Genomic DNA, 10,096 nt, shown 5'->3' with positions numbered 1-10,096 from the left:
AGATAAAGCAAACACCTTCCCCCTTGCAGGATCCTTCTTGGGTTTGTCACAATTAGTACTGATGTGACCTTGCTCTCCACATCTGTAGCATGCCACAGTTTTACCTTCTAGGCACTCAAAGGATTTGTGGCCCAGCTTGCCACACTTAAATCATGTTGCTTCTGAATTGGGACATTCAGGAGAACGATGTCCTTCAACACCACACTTGTAGCACCTAACGGATTAGGAGCTCCTCCCCCACTCGGCTTCTTGTCATTACCAGCTTCTTGTTTACCGTTATCAACAGGATTCCCATACGGTTTCCTCTGAATTGCCCCTTTTCTTTCTTCTCTTTCAAAGACTTGTAGTGAGCAGCACTTTCCCTGCTATCCTCATCATATATCCTACTCCTGTTAACCAGGTCAGAAAATCGGATAATCTGTTGATATCCCACAACCTTCTTGATCTCAGGTCTCAAACCATTCACAAACTTGTTACACTTAGATCTCTCAGCTTCGGCAGTATTGTAGTGGGGACAAAACTTAATCAATTCCTCAAACTTTTGTAGCATACTCCGCCATGGTTCCATTACCTGCTTGAGTTCAAGAAACTCAATTTCCTTCTTTCCACGCACATCTTCTGGATAGTACTTCTCCAGAAATGCACCCTTGAAAAGATCCCAAGTAATCTCCATCCCATCACCTTCAAACCTCTGAACAGTGTTGTCCCACCAATCTTCAGCTTCTTTCTCAAGCATATGGGTGCCAAACTGCACCTTCTGCGCGTCAGTACAATTCATGACTCGAAAGATCTTCTCAATTGCTTTCAGCCATGCCTGTGCTTTGTCAGGGTCGTATGCTCCTTCAAAGGTTGGCGGATTGTTCCTCTGAAACTTTCCCAAAGCACGGAATTCATCCTGATTATGGTTCCCAAGGTTCGCTTGCTGACCTTGCCCCAATGGCGCCAACCAACATTGCCAATGCCTCAGCGATAGCTTCATCATTCCTTCCGGCAACCATTTTCCTGAATCTCCAAACAGCCAACAACTCTTATCAAACAACAGCTCGATAGTGCTACTTACACATATCGAGTATCAGTAAGTATTAGAATATATATTATACTAAAAAACTTGGTCACTGACCAACCATTGCTCTGATACCACTAATGTAACACCCCAATTCTAAACGGTATATGTATTGCAAATATCAGAGTGATAAAAATTCTAACACTCATGGGGCATTACATAATCACTTAAAACATTATCATAATGCTCCTGTAACAGATACATAGCACATAAACTTTGAGATGAACTCATAAATAAACTTAAATGCTCTTGTGACAGTTAATTAGTCTTTGAACTAGTTCACTTTGACAAATAGTTATGCAGCGAATCCAGTGTCTTTAAAACTTAAAGAAAACATAGTATCTTGCCCACAACTTAAAACAGAAACAACTTCTCAAATAACAACTTAATTCAAATTATAACAGAAGGAAAACAAGCGTCCATTTCCCCCCCGAGTGCTACGTATCAGAGCAAGGACTCCAACTCGAAATAAAGGCTATAGACTACTCCTCCTAATTACCTGAACGTTACCAACAAGGGTAACATTCAAACAGAAGGGGTGAGATATCGAGTATCATAAATATAAGAATGGCAATAAATATGCTAGATTAATGCCACACCACTTCTTTTTATATTCATATAGCTCAGTTACTAAAACAGTCACAAATAACGTCATCGACTCGGATACAATTCGAACACAACAATGACTATGCATATGTATGTGGTACCAACAGGGCTTCAGCCCTCATCACGAATTGCCAATTATTGGAGGCACAAGGCATAAGCCTTCATCACAAATCGCCAATACAGGCCATCACAGAGTATGCAGATGCTATGCGACTCAAAAGGACGTATACATCTCATAATCATCACTTCAACATGAGGCATTGCGCCTATATCACTACATCACTAACATCGCTTAAAACAACACAATTCAGCACACATGCATTTTTATCAACTATACAATTACCCTGACATCTTAGGCAATTTTGGCACCAAATCAATGAAACAACTCACTTAAGCATGCAATCATGGAAGAAGCTATCACATATGGTAAATAAATTATGGATTTCATGCTAAAGGTGTTCAGCCCCATGCATCATTCTCATAGCTAATACATGGAACATAAAGACACTAACTTTCATACAACATGTAAGCTAAATCTAATTATATTTCCAAAACAATCAGAATTTCCGTAATCTGGAAAAACAGCAGGAACACCAGCCACTAAAAGCGGTCTCCTGAATTCGTTACTGAACCAAAAATCATGTATTTTATATGCCTAGAAAGCTAACTTAAAGTCCTACAATTTCTTAGTTGATCACATCTTCATTTGAGCACTCTAACTGGGCGAAAACAGGTCTCGAAGTGTACTGTCCAGCCCAGGAAATTTTGGACAGCAGCACAGCATCATCAAATCCGTGCATAAATCATATAGCAGTTCAGGAATTACGCTCACAGCAGAAACATATTTCAGTAGAGATAACCTACAGGATTCGTTACTTGTTCAAAAATTACAAATGACCTCAATTTGAAAAGCTAACAGAAAACTCTACCTCTTTCTAGTTCATCAAAGAATTTTCTGGGCACATTAACAAGGTGAAAAATCACGTTGAAGTTCACTGACAGAGATAGCAGATACAGAGCGCAGAAAAACATGGTTTACTAAACTGAACTTACAGACCTCGTCTCTCAACCAAAAATTATGTACCATATCATTCCAGAAAGCTCTTTCAAAGGCCTACACTTTCTCAGTTCAACGCAACATTATTCGAGCACTCTAAACAGGCTCTAAAAGGCTTCGAAAGTCACGGTTCATACCAGGAAAATGACCAGTCCGTTTTATGTTCCAAAATAAGTGATTAAAGTTGTTTCTCATCAAACAAGACACAAAACCTAACAAGCATGCTACCTAACAGTCCTTATGTGCGTGATCATAAAGAAAATCAAAAGGGAACCTCAACCCAAAACTCCTAGCATACTATGGTTCTGCCCTCACCCCGTTCAATCACACAAAAGAAAATCCCAAAATCAATGGATTTCAAATCAGATTTCCAGAACATCATTAACAGAAACAATTCTACATCTCCCAAATCCCTAATATCATTCACCATAATTCCATTAGAAACTCAAAATCCCACCCTTACCTTTGGATTGAGTGCAGCTCCCCGTTCCCGATCGAATTCTCCGAAGCCGATCCGCTCTCCCTCTCTTCCTGCTACTTCACGCACAACCTTCTTCTTTTTTTTTTCTCCTTCTTTCACGCGTCCTCTTCTTTCTTATTTTTTTTTTCTTTAGCTGCTTCCCCATCCTTATTAAACCATCTAAACCTAATTCCTCAAGGGCTAAACTAAAAATCCTAAAATCTCTCCTAGTCCTTGTCTCTATTTTTAATCCTAACTTTCACCCCCTAGCTCTCTTCCATTTCATAAAACACACTCAGCATCACAAAAAAATTATTTTATTTCATTAAAGTATTAATATATCACCTATTAAACCCCCATACAATATAATCTTAATTAAAATAAAATACCAACATTATTTTAATTAAAAACGGGGTGTTACAACTCTCCCCCACTTAAGAATTTTCGCCCTCGAAAATTTCCTTAAACGAACAATTCGGGGTAGGACTCTCTCATCTGACTCTCAAGCTCCAATGAAATAAAGAATGCATCACACCCATAATAATAATGGCAATCAAAGATGTGCCATTAATAAAGCACGTACTTCGAATTAGTCTATCCTCAGCAGTAGTCTCAGCACCAGATAAAGCAAACACCTTCCCCCTTGCAGGATCCTTCTTGGGTTTGTCACAATTAGTACTGATGTGACCTTGCTCTCCACATCTGTAGCATGCCACAGTTTTACCTTCTAGGCACTCAAAGGATTTGTGGCCCAGCTTGCCACACTTAAATCATGTTGCTTCTGAATTGGGACATTCAGGAGAACGATGTCCTTCAACACCACACTTGTAGCACCTAACCGGATTAGGAGCTCCTCCCCCACTCGGCTTCTTGTCATTACCAGCTTCTTGTTTACCGTTATCAACAGGATTCCCATACGGTTTCCCTCTGAATTGCCCCTTTTCTTTCTTCTCTTTCAAAGACTTGTAGTGAGCAGCACTTTCCCTGCTATCCTCATCATATATCCTACTCCTGTTAACCAGGTCAGAAAATCGGATAATCTGTTGATATCCCACAACCTTCTTGATCTCAGGTCTCAAACCATTCACAAACTTGTTACACTTAGATCTCTCAGCTTCGGCAGTATTGTAGTGGGGACAAAACTTAATCAATTCCTCAAACTTTGTAGCATACTCCGCCACGGTTCCATTACCCTGCTTGAGTTCAAGAAACTCAATTTCCTTCTTTCCACGCACATCTTCTGGATAGTACTTCTCCAGAAATGCACCCTTGAAAAGATCCCAAGTAATCTCCATCCCATCACCTTCAAACCTCTGAACAGTGTTGTCCCACCAATCTTCAGCTTCTTTCTCAAGCATATGGGTGCCAAACTGCACCTTCTGCGCGTCAGTACAATTCATGACTCGAAAGATCTTCTCAATTGCTTTCAGCCATGCCTGTGCTTTGTCAGGGTCGTATGCTCCTTCAAAGGTTGGCGGATTGTTCCTCTGAAACTTTCCCAAAGCACGGAATTCATCCTGATTATGGTTGCCAAGGTTCGCTTGCTGACCTTGCCCAATGGCGCCAACCAACATTGCCAATGCCTCAGCGATAGCTTCATCATTCCTTCCGGCAACCATTTTCCTGAATCTCCAAACAGCCAACAACTCTTATCAAACAACAGCTCGATAGTGCTACTTACACATATCGAGTATCAGTAAGTATTAGAATATATATTATACTAAAAACTTGGTCACTGACCAACCATTGCTCTGATACCACTAATGTAACACCCCAATTCTAAACGGTATATGTATTGCAAATATCAGAGTGATAAAAATTCTAACACTCATGGGGCATTACATAATCACTTAAAACATTATCATAATGCTCCTGTAACAGATACATAGCACATAAACTTTGAGATGAACTCATAAATAAACTTAAATGCTCTTGTGACAGTTAATTAGTCTTTGAACTAGTTCACTTTGACAAATAGTTATGCAGCGAATCCAGTGTCTTTAAAACTTAAAGAAAACATAGTATCTTGCCCACAACTTAAAACAGAAACAACTTCTCAAATAACAACTTAATTCAAATTATAACAGAAGGAAAACAAGCGTCCATTTCCCCCCCGAGTGCTACGTATCAGAGCAAGGACTCCAACTCGAAATAAAGGCTATAGACTACTCCTCCTAATTACCTGAACGTTACCAACAAGGGTAACATTCAAACAGAAGGGGTGAGATATCGAGTATCATAAATATAAGAATGGCAATAAATATGCTAGATTAATGCCACACCACTTCTTTTTATATTCATATAGCTCAGTTACTAAAACAGTCACAAATAACGTCATCGACTCGGATACAATTCGAACACAACAATGACTATGCATATGTATGTGGTACCAACAGGGCTTCAGCCCTCATCACGAATTGCCAATTATTGGAGGCACAAGGCATAAGCCTTCATCACAAATCGCCAATACAGGCCATCACAGAGTATGCAGATGCTATGCTACTCAAAAGGACGTATACATCTCATAATCATCACTTCAACATGAGGCATTGCGCCTATATCACTACATCACTAACATCGCTTAAAACAACACAATTCAGCACACATGCATTTTTATCAACTATACAATTACCCTGACATCTTAGGCAATTTTGGCACCAAATCAATGAAACAACTCACTTAAGCATGCAATCATGGAAGAAGCTATCACATATGGTAAATAAATTATGGATTTCATGCTAAAGGTGTTCAGCCACATGCATCATTCTCATAGCTAATACATGGAACATAAAGACACTAACTTTCATACAACATGTAAGCTAAATCTAATTATATTTCCAAAACAATCAGAATTTCCGTAATCTGGAAAAACAGCAGGAACACCAGCCACTAAAAGCGGTCTCCTGAATTCGTTACTGAACCAAAAATCATGTATTTTATATGCCTAGAAAGCTAACTTAAAGTCCTACAATTTCTTAGTTGATCACATCTTCATTTGAGCACTCTAACTGGGCGAAAACAGGTCTCGAAGTGTACTGTCCAGCCCAGGAAATTTTGGACAGCAGCACAGCATCATCAAATCCGTGCATAAATCATATAGCAGTTCAGGAATTACGCTCACAGCAGAAACATATTTCAGTAGAGATAACCTACAGGATTCGTTACTTGTTCAAAAATTACAAATGACCTCAATTTGAAAAGCTAACAGAAAACTCTACCTCTTTCTAGTTCATCAAAGAATTTTCTGGGCACATTAACAAGGTGAAAAATCACGTTGAAGTTCACTGGCAGAGATAGCAGATACAGAGCGCAGAAAAACATGGTTTACTAAACTGAACTTACAGACCTCGTCTCTCAACCAAAAATTATGTACCATATCATTCCAGAAAGCTCTTTCAAAGGCCTACACTTTCTCAGTTCAACGCAACATTATTCGAGCACTCTAAACAGGCTCTAAAAGGCTTCGAAAGTCACGGTTCATACCAGGAAAATGACCAGTCCGTTTTATGTTCCAAAATAAGTGATTAAAGTTGTTTCTCATCAAACAAGACACAAAACCTAACAAGCATGCTACCTAACAGTCCTTATGTGCGTGATCATAAAGAAAATCAAAAGGGAACCTCAACCCAAAACTCCTAGCATACTATGGTTCTGCCCTCACCCCGTTCAATCACACAAAAGAAAATCCCAAAATCAATGGATTTCAAATTAGATTTCCAGAACATCATTAACAGAAACAATTCTACATCTCCCACATCCCTAATATCATTCACCATAATTCCATTAGAAACTCAAAATCCCACCCTTACCTTTGGATTGAGTGCAGCTCCCCGTTCCCGATCGAATTCTCCGAAGCCGTTCCGCTCTCCCTCTCTTCCTGCTACTTCACGCACAACCTTCTTTTTTTTTTCTCCTTCTTTCACGCGTCCTCTTCTTTCTTATTTTTTTTTTCTTTAGCTGCTTCCCCATCCTTATTAAACCATCTAAACCTAATTCCTCAAGGGCTAAACTAAAAATCCTAAAATCTCTCCTAGTCCTTGTCTCTATTTTTAATCCTAACTTTCACCCCCTAGCTCCCTTCCATTTCATAAAACACACTCAGCATCACAAAAAAATTATTTTATTTCATTAAAGTATTAATATATCACCTATTAAACCCCCATACAATATAATCTTAATTAAAATAAAATACCAACATTATTTTAATTAAAAACGGGGTGTTACAACTCTCCCCCACTTAAGAATTTTCGCCCTCGAAAATTTCCTTAAACGAACAATTCGGGGTAGGACTCTCTCATCTGACTCTCAAGCTCCAATGAAATAAAGAATGCATCACACCCATAATAATAATGGCAATCAAAGATGTGCCATTAATAAAGCACGTACTTCGAATTAGTCTATCCTCAGCAGTAGTCTCAGCACCAGATAAAGCAAACACCTTCCCCCTTGCAGGATCCTTCTTGGGTTTGTCACAATTAGTACTGATGTGACCTTGCTCTCCACATCTGTAGCATGCCACAGTTTTACCTTCTAGGCACTCAAAGGATTTGTGGCCCAGCTTGCCACACTTAAATCATGTTGCTTCTGAATTGGGACATTCAGGAGAACGATGTCCTTCAACACCACACTTGTAGCACCTAACCGGATTAGGAGCTCCTCCCCCACTCGGCTTCTTGTCATTACCAGCTTCTTGTTTACCGTTATCAACAGGATTCCCATACGGTTTCCCTCTGAATTGCCCCTTTTCTTTCTTCTCTTTCAAAGACTTGTAGTGAGCAGCACTTTCCCTGCTATCCTCATCATATATCCTACTCCTGTTAACCAGGTCAGAAAATCGGATAATCTGTTGATATCCCACAACCTTCTTGATCTCAGGTCTCAAACCATTCACAAACTTGTTACACTTAGATCTCTCAGCTTCGGCAGTATTGTAGTGGGGACAAAACTTAATCAATTCCTCAAACTTTGTAGCATACTCCGCCACGGTTCCATTACCCTGCTTGAGTTCAAGAAACTCAATTTCCTTCTTTCCACGCACATCTTCTGGATAGTACTTCTCCAGAAATGCACCCTTGAAAAGATCCCAAGTAATCTCCATCCCATCACCTTCAAACCTCTGAACAGTGTTGTCCCACCAATCTTCAGCTTCTTTCTCAAGCATATGGGTGCCAAACTGCACCTTCTGCGCGTCAGTACAATTCATGACTCGAAAGATCTTCTCAATTGCTTTCAGCCATGCTTGTGCTTTGTCAGGGTCGTATGCTCCTTCAAAGGTTGGCGGATTGTTCCTCTGAAACTTTCCCAAAGCACGGAATTCATCCTGATTATGGTTCCCAAGGTTTGCTTGCTGACCTTGCCCAATGGCGCCAACCAACATTGCCAATGCCTCAGCGATAGCTTCATCATTCCTTCCGGCAACCATTTTCCTGAATCTCCAAACAGCCAACAACTCTTATCAAACAACAGCTCGATAGTGCTACTTACACATATCGAGTATCAGTAAGTATTAGAATATATATTATACTAAAAACTTGGTCACTGACCAACCATTGCTCTGATACCACTAATGTAACACCCCAATTCTAAACGGTATATGTATTGCAAATATCAGAGTGATAAAAATTCTAACACTCATGGGGCATTACATAATCACTTAAAACATTATCATAATGCTCCTGTAACAAATACATAGCACATAAACTTTGAGATGAACTCATAAATAAACTTAAATGCTCTTGTGACAGTTAATTAGTCTTTGAACTAGTTCACTTTGACAAATAGTTATGCAGCGAATCCAGTGTCTTTAAAACTTAAAGAAAACATAGTATCTTGCCCACAACTTAAAACAGAAACAACTTCTCAAATAACAACTTAATTCAAATTATAACAGAAGGAAAACAAGCGTCCATTTCCCCCCCGAGTGCTACGTATCAGAGCAAGGACTCCAACTCGAAATAAAGGCTATAGACTACTCCTCCTAATTACCTGCACGTTACCAACAAGGGTAACATTCAAACAGAAGGGGTGAGATATCGAGTATCATAAATATAAGAATGGCAATAAATATGCTAGATTAATGCCACACCACTTCTTTTTATATTCATATAGCTCAGTTACTAAAACAGTCACAAATAACGTCATCGACTCGGATACAATTCGAACATAACAATGACTATGCATATGTATGTGGTACCAACAGGGCTTCAGCCCTCATCACGAATTGCCAATTATTGGAGGCACAAGGCATAAGCCTTCATCACAAATCGCCAATACAGGCCATCACAGAGTATGCAGATGCTATGCGACTCAAAAGGACGTATACATCTCATAATCATCACTTCAACATGAGGCATTGCGCCTATATCACTACATCACTAACATCGCTTAAAACAACACAATTCAGCACACATGCATTTTTATCAACTATACAATTACCCTGACATCTTAGGCAATTTTGGCACCAAATCAATGAAACAACTCACTTAAGCATGCAATCATGGAAGAAGCTATCACATATGGTAAATAAATTATGGATTTCATGCTAAAGGTGTTCAGCCCCATGCATCATTCTCATAGCTAATACATGGAACATAAAGACACTAACTTTCATATAACATGTAAGCTAAATCTAATTATATTTCCAAAACAATCAGAATTTCCGTAATCTGGAAAAACAGCAGGAACACCAGCCACTAAAAGCGGTCTCCTGAATTCGTTACTGAACCAAAAATCATGTATTTTATATGCCTAGAAAGCTAACTTAAAGTCCTACAATTTCTTAGTTGATCACATCTTCATTTGAGCACTCTAACTGGGCGAAAACAGGTCTCGAAGTGTACTGTCCAGCCCAGGAAATTTTGGACAGCAGCACAGCATCATCAAATCCGTGCATAAATCATATAGCAGTTCA

General features: G+C 39.3%; 3 protein-coding genes across 9 annotated transcripts; all 3 read right to left on the bottom strand.

The window, feature by feature from the left end:
- Nucleotides 1–214: 214 nt before the first annotated feature.
- LOC130712740 (uncharacterized) lies at nt 215–979 on the bottom strand. The gene has a single exon (XM_057562559.1). It carries the CDS (start codon nt 977–979, stop codon nt 215–217), a length of 765 nt encoding a protein of 254 aa, XP_057418542.1.
- Nucleotides 980–1,197: 218 nt separating this feature from the next.
- Nucleotides 1,198–4,693, bottom strand: LOC130710025 (uncharacterized). Of its 4 annotated transcripts, none has more exons than XR_009010258.1 (2): nt 3,190–3,759; nt 1,198–1,562 (listed from the first exon to the last, which is right to left on the bottom strand). XR_009010258.1 is itself a non-coding variant. In XM_057559179.1 (2 exons), exon 1 carries the CDS (start codon nt 4,584–4,586, stop codon nt 3,957–3,959), a length of 630 nt encoding a protein of 209 aa, XP_057415162.1. In that variant the 5' UTR covers nt 4,587–4,693; the 3' UTR covers nt 1,198–1,562; nt 3,770–3,956. The 4 variants fall into 4 exon arrangements, 1 of the variants encoding a protein (XP_057415162.1); XR_009010260.1 differs by lacking the exon at nt 3,190–3,759 and adding an exon at nt 2,727–3,183; XR_009010259.1 differs by lacking the exon at nt 3,190–3,759 and adding an exon at nt 2,599–2,716.
- A 310-nt stretch (nt 4,694–5,003) lies between these two features.
- Nucleotides 5,004–8,392, bottom strand: LOC130710030 (uncharacterized). 4 transcript variants are annotated; one of them, XR_009010262.1, is made up of 2 exons: nt 6,996–7,085; nt 5,004–5,368 (listed from the first exon to the last, which is right to left on the bottom strand). XR_009010262.1 is itself a non-coding variant. In XM_057559184.1 (2 exons), the coding sequence occupies exon 1, from the start codon at nt 8,387–8,389 to the stop codon at nt 7,760–7,762; it is 630 nt and encodes a 209-aa protein (XP_057415167.1). In that variant the 5' UTR covers nt 8,390–8,392; the 3' UTR covers nt 5,004–5,368; nt 7,573–7,759. The 4 variants fall into 4 exon arrangements, 1 of the variants encoding a protein (XP_057415167.1); XR_009010261.1 differs by lacking the exon at nt 6,996–7,085 and adding an exon at nt 6,405–6,869; XR_009010263.1 differs by lacking the exon at nt 6,996–7,085 and adding an exon at nt 6,533–6,869.
- Between the last annotated feature and the right edge of the window lie 1,704 nt (nt 8,393–10,096).

Source organism: Lotus japonicus, chromosome 4 (assembly GCF_012489685.1).
Source record: "Lotus japonicus ecotype B-129 chromosome 4, LjGifu_v1.2".
Lineage (NCBI taxonomy): Eukaryota > Viridiplantae > Streptophyta > Magnoliopsida > Fabales > Fabaceae > Lotus > Lotus japonicus.
The sequence above is the reverse complement of the archived record's forward strand: the minus strand, read 5'-3'. Positions and strand labels throughout refer to the sequence as shown.